At 34.4% G+C, this 16516-nt stretch overlaps 1 protein-coding gene across 4 annotated transcripts in view; it reads left to right on the plus strand.

Annotated features, from left to right (window-relative positions):
* Positions 1 to 16516, plus strand: part of BBS9 (Bardet-Biedl syndrome 9) — a 328501-nt gene that overhangs the window by 62495 nt on the left and 249490 nt on the right. For all 4 annotated transcript variants that reach the window (XM_076330847.1, XM_076330846.1, XM_076330849.1 and 1 more), the window contains 3 exons: positions 8305 to 8486; positions 11795 to 11871; positions 14205 to 14258. In XM_076330847.1, the coding sequence (XP_076186962.1) occupies positions 8305 to 8486; positions 11795 to 11871; positions 14205 to 14258 (313 nt within the window). The remainder of the gene's footprint in view (positions 1 to 8304; positions 8487 to 11794; positions 11872 to 14204; positions 14259 to 16516) is intronic.

Consider the following 16516-nt stretch of genomic DNA (forward strand, 5'->3'; position numbering starts at 1 on the left):
GTTTTATGGAAAGAAAACTGCAGGAATCAAACTTTATAGTTTGTTGAAAGATTTTTCCTTTTTCTGTATAGTAGTACTGTAATAGAAGCAATGCCAGTTATGACGCACAGTATGAACTGTTCAGTTATATACATGTATATATATAAATTTTTATTTGAGTGTTCTGTAAGAATGTTGCCTGATCTGGGAAGTTAAATGCAGAGAATTCTAGAATCTTTCTACTTAAACATAATTGCATTTTAAAGAAACGTTTTTAAGAAAAAAAAATATCATTGCATTTGTTTCATCACTAAATTGCCACTGGATTGTCAAGAGGTGGCAGTACAAAATATTACCCTTTTTAAAGGTCTTTTGAAGAGATAATTTTAATGCGTGTAGCTTAGTCACAAAATATGAGTGTGATTGTATTTCTTTTTCCTTAGTAGGATTCTGATCACGCAGAAGACATAGGTGTGCCAAATACTATGTCCAGCATATAGTGTGATTCATGACTGGGCTTTCTAGCAAGTTAGTTTCAAATGGTATTTACTGTATGATATTAAGCACATGCCCATACTGCCAATTCTCCTAATTTTATTGCATGTCACTTACTTGTTTTTTCAAAAAGCCTACCTTTTATGGTCATATGGTTTTGTAAAGGTTTCAACTTTCTTTAGAATAACACTTAAAATATTCCTACCCTCATGATTCTAGAGAAAGCCTTAAAAATGGAAATTCTAACTGCTCAAGAACAAGAAAGCAAGTAACTCCCCCTCTAGTATTTAAAATAAAATACTTGCTTTTAAACAAATAGCATGGGTTTTTTGGCTAACCTGTAATTTCTCTGTGCCTGTTCATGTTGTGACAGAGTAGAATATAATTGTATCAGGTTCTGAACTCAGTCTTGGAGTTGGGTATTGAGCTGTAGGCTGGAGTTTATGGATGTATTGTGACACCTGCTCTGCCCATGGAAGTGCTGGACATCCTGTTTGAAAAACAGTTATTATGAGCAGTCTAAGGCTTGATTTAGAAGGTCTTGATTATTATGCTATTAACATGAAAGATATTTTTTCATATGAGGACCAGCAGGTGGGACATTTATGTTAAGCTACGGTGATGAGAGCCTGCCAGTGATACAAAGTGCCAGAGATGCTTTTAAAGAGCAACTTTGCTCTTTACAAGACAGGATGAAGGGACAATGGTAAGTATTGTTAAAAGCAATACTGTACGCACTTTCTCCTGCCTGAAATGCTGGTGAATTTTGAAGCTTGCAGGAACATCACTGTCAAACTGTGAGGAGAAAGAGATGGAAATTAAAAACATTCAACTCAAATTAAAGTTATGTAATTATTCAATCCTTTCAGAATAAATCTCTGGTAAAGAGATTTATTTTATGGTTATTCTTGTTAGCCTCTTTGTAGACTGTGTGTAGTCTAATTTTCCTCACGTACTGTCTAATATTAGCTTGTATGAAGCCAACAGTTAAGAATAAGCTTTATCTAAAACAATAAACTTACAGACTGTAGATTTTATCAGTATAGCACCCTGCATCTATTTATTGTTGGAAGCAAAGATGCTGGGGCCTCTCCAGCTTGCCTGGAGTGAAATGGATGCTAACCACTATCTTGAAGTGGGAGAAGAGAAGGTGTAGATGAAAGATAAATTTTTGAGGCCCCCCAGGTCCTATATCCACAATGCCGTAGCTGCTACCTTTTGGTATAGCCTTTAAGCCTTCGGAAGCTGCTGTATGCCTGTCTGCCATTGAGGGAGTCTGGCCTTGAAACAGATTTTAGACTTCAGGTGAAGGAGGAGCAAATGAAGAAATACGTACTTCTTGATGTAGCTCTAAAAGGGAATGAAGCATGGAGATGTTTTAGGTGTGTCACAGTTGGTCTTAATTTCTTTCTTACTGCTAACACTGGTACTGTCATAAATGAAATCACAGTGTAATTTCTCATTTCTTATTATTTGGAGCTCTGACTTAGAGGCTGCACTCTTATTTAAAGTAATCAGGTTTTCTTATCAGTCCTTGCATCCATATTATAATTTTCAATTCAGATAATGCCACTGTCTTAGATATGGAACTGTGATAATAAGAAATGCAACGTGGAAGTTATGAACTTTTCCTTGAATATATTATACGTCAGAGCTCTTTACATTTTTTTGCCTAAAGCAAGATCACATATTTCTGGAGGCCTGTGTCATCACCCTGAATATTCTGTTTTTATTCTACTTTGTGACAAATACTAATTTTAACTTAAATCTGCATTTTGTGTAGCTGGCTAATAAAACCTTCACTGCTTTTAAAATAGTTTTAATTTTATATTTAAAAACCAAGAAATTAAGTTGGTTAATCCTTCAGGTAAAAATTAATTTTATGTGTAATTTGTAGCATGAGCTTAGATCGCGTGTCTAGCCTGCCTATACCAGTATGTGTGTTCCCTGCCTGAAGGAACCAGAAGATGATGTTGTGCATGGAAGTCTGTCCCTCTGCATGCATTGCTAAATCTTAACCTGTTAAGATTCCCTTACATGTAAACTTTCAAGCTATTATACTAACCCTGTTAAAAAAAAAACCTGCTTCATTTAATGTGATATGGTAACTTTTAGGGCTCTCCTGTGTGAAAGCTGTGCTGCTTGGCTTACCCTCACAAGCCTTGTTTTGCTGCCCTGCAGGTGGCAGTAGTGGCCTGGCAGAAAAGACCCCTGACCCAAGCTTTTCTGTGTAGTGTTTGTTTTTAACTTGGCAGTAAAAGTAAAAACAATTAATTTCCGTTGCTTTTTTTCATTTTGTTTTTTGGTGGAAGATGCTCCTTTTTATTTGGTTGCTGGATGGCGTTTGGCCTTTTAGGCAAAGAGTCTCTTTCAGAGAGAAAACTACACAAGCTAAGGACTTGTCTGAATTTGTTGTGCAGTAAGGCACTACTTTGCTGTTTTGCTGTGTGGTGTCACCGTGTAAAGGTGCTAGTGAAAATGTCTTCACTCCCAAGTAGAGAGTGAAAGTACTATATAAGACCTGGAAGCTGGAGAATCCTTCAGGCATTCAAAATGGTAACACTCTGGCCAATTTCAGGTTTTACTCAGTTCTGATTCTCAGTGGATTTCAGTGCTTATAAGAGGGGATAGGTGTTGACCTGTTGTTCGAGTCATAACTTCTCTTTTCTTAACTGCTTTTCCACTGGTTATCAAGATGAAATCATGTTTCATTTCCTTCTTCCTCTTACATGTATTTCGTAATTTTTTTAGCTAGATTTGTGTCTGGTATTCTGTTAAGATCAGGAATCCTGAAGTATCACACAAATGGGAAAGATGAAGAATGCTTTTCTATAAAGCAACAGCACAAATTATTTACCACTTAATGATATTCAATATAATTACGTATTGTTAAACGATTATAATTGAACACTATATTTACATTATATGTTTGCATGCCTTCTGCAGAGTGTGCAAAGTGTGTTAAATACATAATATTAATAGCCTTAAAAGAATTTTAGTTTATGAGAGCAAACAGATTATCCATTTTCATGTGTAATAGCAGAATGGGGAAGTCTTACACATACAAGTATTACTTTTGATGTAAAGTTGAACAAAGTTTTTTTTTAATGAGGAAGGGGTTTCAAAAGGAGCCTGAGGGTGCTCCACAGATACCCAAAACCAATTAAAAATCGGTGTTAGCTGGCACTGAGTCACACCAGGTATACTTTAAATATTCAGCTGAAGGTCTGATTTTGGACTGCATGTTTAATAAGAGTAAGATGGGCTTTTGACTTTTACTCCCATTAGTTCATGTTAGAAAATTCTTATAGTTTATTACTCCTAGTCTGATCTTCCTTCATGATTTTATCAGATACTTCACACAGTTACAGCTAAAATGACATTGAAATGGTAGTGAAACTTAGAACAATTTGGATTTTCAAAAGCATTAAGCTAAAAAGTGCTATTGCAGTTATGCTCTTGCATATAATTACTTTAGAGGATGATAAAATGAGAAGAGAATTGGACTCAAAATGCTTGAGCGCAATTCAGGAATTAGTTTCCTAATTTAGTAGTTTATAAATAATACATTATCAATAAGGGACTGAAAGTAATATTGCAGAACATCTTGTTTTCTAAAACGATTGGTATGTATAATATCAATTAAGACTACTTCTGAAATTGAGGTAGAAGTTTCATGTGCTATTATAAATAATTAAAGCTGTAAATGGTGTCAATAACCAGACCTTGTCCTAAGAGTTGTCCAAGGCTTAGCTTGTGTCATTCAAGTAGAACTCAGAATTACAGATTCAACTTGTAAGTCAATTGTTTGAGTGATCAGTTTGGTATTATATAACTGGAAACATGCAAAGCATTTTAATTTCTTCAAGAATTATGTTGTGAGCAATTTGTTTAGTAAGAGAAGACCTACAAAAAGCATATGCCGTTATTATTATCCAGAATCCAATAAAAGATAGTTTTTCAAATTATTACCATATGTGTGTAGGAGTTGCTTTGTACTGTAAAGTTATTTTAGATACCAGAATAATTTGTTTCATACTTTGAGTTCCTCACTGTTAAAGTGTCCCCTTAGATTTGCTATTACCTTGACTATTGTGTGATATATAGTAAAAAAAATAGTTTACAATAGAAGAAATTTAACAAGTAATTGAAATTCCAGATTGTGTGCAAAATGTGCCAAATGAAGTAATTGTATTTGCAGGGATATTCTATGAGTGCAGTAGCTGTGGGGAAACTACTATAAAAATGTTAAATATGCTCCCCCTCCCCCTGCCATCTTTAACCACTGTTATAAAAACTTGAGAAAATAACGCAATCTTGACTGGCTGACAAACATTCCAACAGAGAAATTAATGTATTATATAAATCATACGTTATAACTGGTTACCCATATTTTTCTTATTGTTTCTATTAATGTACAAATTAATGGACAGCTTTAACAAAGAAAGATTACTGAAAAAGGCTTTTTTATATTTGTATATGTTTCATGTTGAACAATCTTCTTAGGACCCAGCAGAACAGTAACTGAAGCAAAGTGTCATGTGTAATGCTGCTTTCTTAAACCAATGCTTTCGTCTCTGAGCTAGTGCAGACTTAAAGGATGTCATGACTAACAGGAAAGTTGGTTGAAATGAATTTATTTTAAGATGGAGTTTTTGAATGTGCATTCTGTAATGCTGACATAAACTCAGAAGTTAAGAAAAGTGTAATTTATATAGAAAAATCACCTCATTGATTTAAGTTGATTTTGTTTGATAGACTGATTACCAGCAGATGACTGCCAACTTAAAGGTACATAGGAAGGACTGTATTTACAAACCACTTTTGAATGTATTATACTTCAGTAGTGTATATCATCAAAGATTTATTGCTAACAGTGTAGCTATATTTCTTCATGCCCTTTTGATTTACATTCAGATGTCTTCATGGATCTTTTGTTCTTAGCTTAACAGATTCATAGTCTCAGGAAAGAAATCTCAAGATGGTCCAAAGCCATTGCTGGAGAATTTTAGAAATGGTCTTATTTTCAGGTGTCACTTTTCTTTCTCCGGTTGTGGAACAAGCTCATGATGAAGTTTCTCTTGTTGTCCCATTTTTTTTTTTAGCAACTTCATTATTTGCTCTAACTAAATAGCAAAGTGTGGGGCAGTGTATTTGGTAGCGTGGTAGCATCTGCTTCAATAATATCCCTTTTTTAAAGACTTTGCTGCGCTCATGGCCAGCATGGCAAAGTTCTTTGCAAACACTTGGCAGGCATTAAGCAAAGTCCTATACATTAGGTGTTATTTGCATACCTTACCAAGACTGTGTTATGGTCCAAGTATTCACAATAGTCTGTCTCCTTGCGTTGTTTGTATACAGATCTCAGGGTTAGCCCAATGTATTCATTCCATGTGTTAGCCAGAATTCTGTAAATGGTAGCATAGATGTGTGTTGTACAGGGCTTTTTGGACATAAGAAGACTAGGATGAGCAGTTCTGCATGTAATTCCAACAACAGACCCAGTCCTGAGCAAGGAAACCAACTATAGTCAGCAACAAATACTCAAGCAGCCAGAGAAACCAGGACTCATGCTTAGTTCCACTTTCTCTCACTTTGGATTGATAGTTTACAATTTGTCAGAAATAACGGATACAAACGCCAAGTTTACAGGTCACAAATAGGCCATCACATTCACAGCATGGCTACTAACACAGGTACTGGATATGTAAGCTGAAAATCAGTACTAAGTCTTCTACTTTCTTTTCTTAAAGTATTTGTTGGGGAGACTTGGCATCTTCAGCCTTATGGTGCTCACGAAGACAGCTTCCTATTAGTTTGCTTAGTTTTTGTCGTGAATGTTAATATACATTAAAAATTGCGGTGGTAGCTGCAAGCTTTTCTGTGGCAATAGGAACAGTATTCCTGAAATAGAAGACTGGTTATGTTTAACCTGAGCTTATATAATAGATAAGTGGAACAGTGTGTTTTGAATCCTATTATGTGTGTTCTGTTCCAGAAAGCATTTCAGATTTGCATGTTCCACCTGCAGCGTGGGACTAACTGGCGATACCTGTTGTCCAAAAAAAACCAACCCCAACCAGTTTCCATCCATTCATAGTCCAACCAGGAGATTTATTTCATTCACTGAGTAAAAATTACTTTCTGCAGAAAGAGAAAGCTCAAACTTACCTGCAGCAACTACTTACTTGTATAGTGCCCAGTGGGGTCTTCATTTCTGTCTGCAGTTATGTAATGTAACTGTATTGAGTTCAGATGATCTCAGTTACAGTATAGTTTTTCCAGAATATTTGATCGCAGTTGTGAAACCAACGCTGGGATTGTGGCTTTAGCGTTCTGTAAAAAGACATTTTGGACTGTCCAATTGGACCATCAGTTATCAAAATTAATCTGTGACACCTGTTTGCCTTCATAATTACTTATTACACTCCAAAATTTTGGAATGAGGTTTCCTGTCTGTGCGTACTGGAGCCATGCTACAAGACAACATAGGAAACCAGAGAGAATTCTATTTTTTTATATAGCTACCTGGTATTTAATGAGGATTGTACTAGAGGAGGCGCTTGAAAGGTATCAGCATATGTAAGTTAAAAGAATTTTTGTTAATTCTTTATGAATTTTAGCTTGAACACTTATATAAGTGAAATGTTTGATATGGGTTTAATTAGTGGGATAGTGCATTAGGCTTTCTTTTAAAAATTAAGTTTTATAGGTAAGAATTAAATTTGATCTATCTTTGCTTTATATGACAGTTGTATTTGACGCAAAGGCAGTGTCTGCTATAAGATATTCTAAGTATGGAATAAGAGCAAATTATTGTGAATGTGTCACCTCATGATTATGAAAATAAATACAAGCTTTTACTTTAATTAAGAGTAAGCATTTTAAAAAATAAAATGAAAGTTATCTTTCTCCTAACTTTTGCTGTTAACATCTATGCTAGTCTTTCTTTACTGTTCAGTTCCTCTTCTGTTTAGGAATAACCTTCAAGTTAAGCAAAATGTTGGCAGTACTCCCTGTTGTCTTATAATTTGTTAAATACTTTCCTAAATCTCACATTTGCATGGTACATGATCAGATAAGCAAAATGAGTGAGATTTTTGTAAGAGTAAGTTCAATGAAGCACTGTTGCCTTGGGAGAGAAGACACGATAGTGTAGCTAATAAAACACTCATTTGTATTGATCCAGAGCAGTGTTAAGGGGAATCTTCTGGATCCATGTGGCTTCCTTTCAGAAAGATACTGCAGAGAAGAGCCAGCCAGGGTTTGAAGCCAGCACAGTAGCTGCAGTAGCAGCCAAAGAATGGGTTAGGGGTGCTACTGATGCCATCAAAGTCCTACTGCTGTCTTCACTGTGAACATGTTCCATCCTTTCGTGATTTCTTCTAATGCATCCCTTCCCTTACTTAGTGTTCCATTTAGCTAATTCCTTTTCCTGCATAGCAACCTGAATGCTTCAAAAAACTTAAGTAACAATTTGTGAATAAAAAAGGTTACAACTGTACTGTATACTCAGCTTTTTTGTTCTGATCCTTTCCTTTACCCGTGTTCATTATACAGATTCTGAGATACTTGGGTGTTGTTTTAGTCTTCCATCTAGCACAGACTGGTTCTTCGGTGTGATTGCAATAAGTGGGAGTAATATGAATAAACACATCTGAATTGAAGAATAAATATTGTTGTTTTCTTTTGGTCAAAGAATCTCATTAAAAACAGGAAGTTCTATTATATTTGTAGATGGAACAGTAGAAGCAGCATAAATTCAATGTTATTGCTTCTGTGATTCTTCCCAATTTCTTAATGAGCTTTTTTTTTTTTTTTTTAATGCAGAGACTTGAAGGGTGTTATAGTCACTCTGAGTGACAATGGGCATCTTCAGTGTTCCTACCTTGGAACTGATCCTTCACTCTTCCAGGCTCCTAGGGTTGATTCTAGGGAAATAAACTATGAAGAATTTGATGCTGAAATGAAAGAGCTTCAGAAAATCATCAAGGAGGCCACAAAAACACAAGGTATACTTCTCCCTTTTCTATAGTTGTACGTACTTTAGACCACCTGACTTTCCTTGTAGCACTTTAAAGTATTTTGTTTTCGTACTTTAACCATAATTACATTTCTGTAGGAAATTTAATAAAGTTTAGGTTTTAATTAAAAAAAGTACAAACAAAATCCTAGACTGTAAGGCCCTTGGATAGAGTTTTTTCTTTGTATTTTCCTAACACCTGTTGGAACTTTCAAGATATTTACATCAAGTTGCAGATAATTCTCACTAGTGCAAGGGTTCAGAGAAAAAACTGACAGTGCATGTACTATCCAAAGGCAAGAAAACTTAAGGAATTTCACAGCAACAGTCTGATATACTTAGGCTTCAGAGAGAGCAAAAGTATTGCCAAATCCTGTTTTATTATTACAAATGGCTTCTTAAGTTATGCAATTAACAAAGAATGACTTTTGTTAAAGCAACTTTTTGTTGCTTTAACTTCTTTCAAAAGCAATTGTATTTGAAGAACACAGTGAGAGAAATCAAAATGCAAATAACTGATCATGATAAACTCTGGAATTTACATACATTGCTAATAACTTGCATTGATTTTGTTCAAGTAAGGGTACATAATTTCTACAGAGATCTTTCCGAGTTTGTGTTTTCATAACTGAGTTTTTAAACAGTGTACCTGACTTTCACAGGGAATTGGAAACATGTGATTTTACAGGAAACTATGGAAAAATCTTAGACAAATAGAAAGAATGAATTAAAATCTTTTCCTGGTGATAGTTAGCATGTTCTTAAAATGCATTAAAGAAATAGTCGTGGCTTTCTGTGTGAAAAAGAGAGCGAAAAAGCTCAGAGTTGAAATCCCTAGAAAATAAGAAATTATTTGTCTGCAGTCGTGAGCTTGATTCTACAACTCAAAGATTTCTTTTTTGTAACTGCATATAACTTTGTCCATTATTGTGATAGACTAGTATCAGTTTTTTAATTTTACAAATCCAGTAATTGGTTATTTAAGCATATAGATGTGGGTAAATTCCATTGATTTTTACCACAGCCCTTCTTTATAAGTATTTGACAGTTTTGTCTGGCTATCATAACCAAAGGAAAGAAAAACATGATGGAAGGAATAAATCCATTTGACATGAATCAACTTCAGTTTGTTAGTTTTAACATATTGTGTGGAAGATCTAGAGAGAGAGAAAGGAAACACAGCTGTCCTTTATAACTTTTCTAATAACTGTCATGGTGTCATTGACAAGTTTACTGTGAATATTGTTGATCTTTTCCCCATTCTCTCTTCCTCGTAATTTTTTTCTTCCTCAATCTTTCTAATCTGATTTAAGGTGTACAGTGGTGTTTTCAGATGAGTTTTTATGAATGTTCTTTTCGTTGTGGAGAGATGCTCTAATGATGTTGTGTTTGGCTTTAACTGGCTGTAAAACTTGTGAGAAAACCTTTTTTACAACAAAACATTTTACTTACGAAGAATGCCTTTCAGTTTCGGATGTTTTGGCTTTGTTTCATTTTGGCTTTTTTCTTAGAACTTTAGCTAAGTCTTAAAATAACTGGTAATCGTGTCTGGTTGAATACAAAACACTTTTGAACGTTGGTCACCATTAAGTTACTCCTAAGCATGATCTTTAAAATGAGCCATTGACTTTTCTGTCTTTTGGATTCATGTTTGTGCAGTAAGAGCTTGTGTTGTTTTGAAAATATCTACCCTTATATGGAAATAATTTTTCTTTGTTTCATTTTGACTTCCAAACATGGAAGGTATTTAGAATTAGGTCATCATATAAAAAAAAACCAACTTAGAGTAGTTATTTCTATAAATGTCTTGTATTTCTGTCCAGTGCTGACCATTAAACTGTTGAACTTAAGCTGTTTTATACATTTTAAAGAATAAGGATTTACATTATAAACTGATGAAACATTTTAAAATCTTAACTGTTATACTAACTTAAATCTAGTGTTACTTGCATCAGTCTGGATGACATAAGTGATTAAACATAGGTGTTTTGGCTCAGTTTAATACTAACAAAAAGCTGATACTTGTATGCAAACTTCGGTTGTGATCTCTGTCCTATTTCTAATAGAAAAATGACTATATGACAGAAGTTGCATCATATTTTGCTTGAAGAAGCAACCTGAAGAGAAATGGTTAAGAAGAGATAGAAAAGGAAGATATTTTCTTATCTGTACAAGTGGACTGAATTGTGCTGAGCTATGTGTAATTGGCAGAACCAGTTGTGTGCAATTGTGGCAGTATGAAACAGGCCTAGGCTTCTTTGGTAGATGGTATTGGAAGAACATGTTTTGGGTTTGCTTTTTTTCTTTGTAGTAAAGAGAGGCATTTTTCTCTGAGCAAAAGAGAATGAAAACTTGTTTTCTGTCTTCATCAAAATCTTTTCCCTTAACCCTCCTGTTAGAAAGAGATAATGTGCTGCCTACTAGTTCTGGGTCATTTTCAGGATCCTATGTGTAATAATAAAATTCTTTTTTACTTTAGGAACTATACATTTCCTGTTTGTGTTTTTCTTTTTCCAATACATTTAGTATTAAGAAATAAAAGGGCTTTTCAGAAAAATGCAAATACCTTAGAGCTCGACTTCTGAACTCTTAAGAGGAGATTATGTAATTCCTCGTGGTATTTAAGTGCCTAGCTTTTAATCCTTACAACTTTTTTTAACATATGCAAATCTGCATAAGGTTTTGTATCATGGATATAAACAAGTTTGTAGCATTCTTTGCCTTGTATGTTGACAGTCCTGGAAATCATCAGGTAATTGAAACCAAGCCCCATATAATGTTCTGTACATAAAACTTTCATATGCCTTCTTACACAGAGGAATTTTAAAACCTGTTTTAATTCTACACTATTAGGCACAGAATCTTTCTGTGTCTTAATGTATTCATTATCAAATTATTTAGATGAAAGTGCCATGAGATGTGCGGTGTGTATTTTGGAGATAGTTGTTTATTATAGGTGTATTAGTATATGCATGTGAGGAGGAAAGTTTAAAAATTCCTTGCAGTCTCTGAAGATCATGGATAGTAGGTGTAAAATCTTGTTATAGAATGCATCTAAATCCTTTTTTCATACATAAATCAGAAACCCAGAATGAGATCCGGGTTTCGATTTTCTGTAGAAATCTTATAAAATTGGGAAGTTTCTTTGGTCAAAAATCACATGCATTGTTATTTTTTTCCTTTACACTAGTAGGTGTAATGATATAAGTCTGAAACTTGATGCTGTTCAAGTTGTATTATTTTTAGAAGTGTACCTGCATGTTTGTTAAAGGAGAGCTGATTTACTTTTTCTTTCAGATATTTTGCCCAAATCTGAAAAATACAGAGATCTAATTGTCACAGCAGAAGTTTCGCCTGATTTGGATGCAGAATCTGTATGTACCTGTATAAAAAGGAAATTACTCTGAAAACATTGGTTTCATACATGAGTAAATAATGGTTGATCATGGATAGTGATTACTACATATTTATATTTGTGGGACTGAGCTTCTGCATAGCCCCCAGTTTTCCATCAATTAAAACGCACTTTTGTTAATGATTTTAACTAGAATTATTATTTAGTATCTTCTGTCTGGGGACCTTTAGATTCTTGGCTAAACAAATGTACATGAACGAGAACTTAGGATCTGGAATAACTTGGTAGTGGTGAGAATTTGTAATGGTGAGCAGTTAATAATATGGGGGGAAACAGTAGAAGTGTCACCCCATGGATCTTTTAAAGATAGAATACATGAACCACTCAAAGGTGTATTGTAAGAAATAATCTTTCTCTGGCAAGGCATCATGCAATATTCTCTGGTGTTGCAGCCTAATTAGTTTATTCATCTTGTATACATATGTAGTTTATAAAAATTAATTCAAATTAAGATTCAGGAGAGCTTATATTGTCTCTTAAAACTTTTCACTTTAACATTTCAGAACATACTCATTGCACTAGAACATCTGTAATTAGTCATTTCTGACCACTAATTTCTGCAAAACTGATTTTCAGGGCTACTTACTGGTTAAAAAATACACAAGGAGCTGCTTTTTAATACATTTATATATATATTTAATATATTTATTTAAACTCTGTTATTATTACTACTGCTACCTCTACTACTATTATTCTTTGATAAAAGGACCTCTTTATAATGTGTGCTAGTGTCCTAGCACTTGTCTGTGGAAAAAAGGACAGTGTGACATGGTCTTGGCTAGCTGCAATAATCTGCTCACAACACTTAGAACTGTGAGGTCCATAGAATGCTGTAATGCTGCTGTGCTCATTTGCTCAACCTTCCGGATGCAACCTTCCGGTCTGTTTCATATATAAGTAACTCAATATATCAATCAAACCACAGCCTTGAATCTTTATTTCCCAAGGCTGACCAATATCGTAGTTTCCTGTGTGGTAGGCTTTCCTGGGGGTTCCTTCAGTAGCCATCTAGAAAGGGAAAAACTGATAAGATACTTCATGGGGAAGGATCAATACAGCAAATGTGGGAACAATTTTAGGGCTTTTGCAGTGATCTTGGAAACTACAGGCTTGCAGATACTACTTCTGCGCTTGTGAAAAGATATAAATTGTGATGCGTGTGGTAAAAGCAAAGAGGATATAGATGTATTAAAATGAATTAGGTAAGCAAGTGGAGGACCATTCTGGTTATTTAACACCACCTCCTGCGTGTGGCCTCTGATCCAGGAAGTCCAGCTGATTTCTGAAAGCTGAATATGGTAAGGATCAATCTCTTTGCACCCCTGCTATTGCTTCAGGATCAACCACTGGTCACCAGAGACAGTGGGCATGACAAGCCAGTATGAAAGTAGCTATGTTTTTTTAACTAGAAAAGATACACAGTGTACAAATGAAAGTCCCATTTGTAGAACCCAGAGAGCCTACCAACTTCCTGACTTCTTAGGAACTTTGCAGATTTGGACCTTATATGGGCATGTTGGGATGAAAAGGAGGGTGGGTAGAGGACATCAGATTGTTCTTAATTTACTCTTTTATCATGAGAAGGTGTAAGTTCAAGTCAGTAATTTGGTATTATGGCAGAAGTGAAATGTTTCTTTAAAATGAAATAGTTTAAACAAACAGGAACATTTTCTTAAACTGTAGGGACTGACCTGTTGCAAAATGAAATACAAGCATAAAATAAGATATTAAAATAGACTGCAAGGTCAAGATGAATTTTGAATTCGATGGAATTACCTATTGTAATAGATATTAGCAGGAGTATGAAGATGCCTGCTATAATTTTCTTTTGAAGTTCAAAATATATTTCTGATTATAAGATAGTGTGTGATGATTTTATAGTACATACTATGGTGTGTATGTAATATATTGGCAGACTGGAAGTCACCTTTCCCTACTGAATAACAGAAGGTATTTCCAGAATTTAAATAAATATACAGTGGAAAGTAGTGTGCCAAACAAAACAGTTTCAAATATTCATATATACATCAGAGTGTGTTAGTTTCTTATATGCACAACATTCATGACCTTTTGCTATCCTTTTTGCAGGCAATTTCGAACGGAGGCTTTACATTTTCAGAAGGAACTCAGAAATGTATTTTGTGTATTTTAATCTGTCATAGGAATGATAAGTCCTTTACTGTTAATTCCCTGTTTACCGAGTTGATGGTAGGAAAGTAATATTGCATTCACTGTGTTCACTCATTCATGTGTAATATTGAATTTACTCTGTTTTCATCTTTTTCCTCACAGCAAGCCATTGACAGTGAGGTAAAAGCAGAGGCAATACCATCAGTCACAGTAAAGGTACTGTGTCTAACTCAAACAGAAGCATTCAAATAGTGGTGGCAAATTTTGACAAACCTGTCACTTTCTGTATATTTCACTTAGATCATGAAAATGAGTAAAATTTGAAATGCAATATATACTTAATTCTTTTTCTCCTTAGTATGATGAGGTGTCATTCTAGCAAGCCTTCTGCTGAAGTCAGAAAGCGATTGGAGATTTATTTTTGATAGGCTTGTCAAGAAGCAGACACAAAAACATTATTAGGATGGAATGAAGTTGTTTTTGAAGCTATCAGAATAATTTTTCCAACACTTTTCAAAGGGAATAAATGTTTGGTTACTTGAAATGTGAAGTTTATCTTCAGCTGTCTTTTTAGTTGTCAATAAGCAAAAATAGACTTTCTTTTGTAAAATGACTTTCATAGCTTTTGCTAGTGAAAAAAAATGCTAGGAAAATCTAATTTGAAATTGACATCATTGCAGGCCTCCATAAGAGTTGCTACCTGTAACTGATTCTAAAGAAAGTGTGACAGTGTGTGTGTGCATACATGCATATGTGTGCAAGTGTAGTTTCTCCTCAGTATTGCCTAAAAAGAATTATGATTTTTATTTCTGAGTTTGAGAGGATCTTCTAGGAATAGCAATGGAGCCTTATTTTTGAGGAACTTGCAAGTTCTCTCCCTGTCTTGAGTGAAAAGTTCAGAGGGTAACTGGACTATTTATTGAACCAGATTCCCTTACACTAGTGTGGTTTAGTTGTACTTGGTCCAACGTCTTTCTCTGCATTTTTAAATGCTAAAATGAAACAGGATAAAATCCTAATCCTGATAAAGTCTGTGACAGTTTTGCTCAAAGAAGTTTAGATGAACAGCATTGGACTTTGAATCAGGCTGTTTGTGAATATAAGGGTACCTTAAAATATTCAATGTAAATTTAAATTGCCTCCAGAAAGGTATGAATTTATCAGCTTTTAGTTTACACTGGAGCCAATATATTGCATAAGTGAGTTATTACAGAGGAAAGTATTGTGTTTATAATTGCCAAATTCAATTTTTGCAGAGCGGTTATGATTTCAATATTGGGAACACAGGTAGCTCCCATTGTTCTCCCTCATCTGCTCATTATTGCTATTGTAAGGGCAATGGCAAACACTGTTTAAAATGAGCATGGATGTGTTTATATATTTGATCAGCTTTTTAATGGGAAGATTTTATAATTCCCCATTCTGTTTTCATGTTTATGCATCTTATACCTTTTAATGAAACAAAAATAGTAAATGTAGGAGTTACCATGCATTCAGTTTTTTCCAGAATGTTTTTCCTGTGATAAGTTCATTTAACTGATCTTCATATATCTCCTTTCTAATTAATTGCAATTGATGGAAAAGTCCTTTTAATTAATGGATTCAACTCTTTAATATTTACAAAGTTATAAGCATTGGTTCTTATGAAAGTAAGAAATAATTGTACATTATAGTTGCGTGTTATGACTCCTGTCAGACTAATTTTAACTTAGCTCTGCATTTGGACAAGTTGAGAACAATTTTGATAAATTTTAAAATTAAATATTTTCTTGAACTGCACAACTGCAACCAATGTATATGTATACCTTGCATGTTTTCTGCAAAGTAGGTAATGTTACTAATGAATATTATTTGGCCATTGTAATGGTGGTTGTTGTACCCAAAAAATCTGTAGGCAATGCATCATGCTCTAAAAAAACTCCCAGAATTTGTGACACATTTTTATATTAAAAATTTAATTTTTAAATTTAATTTTGCACCAATGACAGGCCTGTCAGAAAAGTTTTAATAAAATTAAACTTTTGACAAAAATTTCTGGATAAGAGGGTTCTTCACTTCAGGCTCCTATATGCAGCAGAAAGCCAAACATAATTGAGAAATGCACTGAAGTAACGTTTGCCAGTAACTTCAAATGTCGCCGTCTTGATTACAGATTCTGAAATGTGCAGTCTCATGTCTGCATGTTTTTAGCTCATTTTATTGACATAACATCTGTAAGGCTATTGATTCAATCTTCATTGTTCATCTTATTGAGATTCTGGCTTCAGAAAATGGGGCAAAGTTTACCTGATATATGTACAGAGGTAGATGTGATCCTTCCTTGCTAGCATTAATAGCGATGGATGATCTGAGGGCCTATTTGCAGCCCAAATGTATTGTTAAACCAAAATAAATGTTGATATTAATTCTGTTAAAGTAGTCAAACTTCCTAACACTCGAGTAATTTTATAACTAATAGTATTTTCCTAAACTGG

Source organism: Aptenodytes patagonicus, chromosome 2, assembly GCF_965638725.1.
Source record: "Aptenodytes patagonicus chromosome 2, bAptPat1.pri.cur, whole genome shotgun sequence".
In the NCBI taxonomy this organism is placed as follows: domain Eukaryota; kingdom Metazoa; phylum Chordata; class Aves; order Sphenisciformes; family Spheniscidae; genus Aptenodytes; species Aptenodytes patagonicus.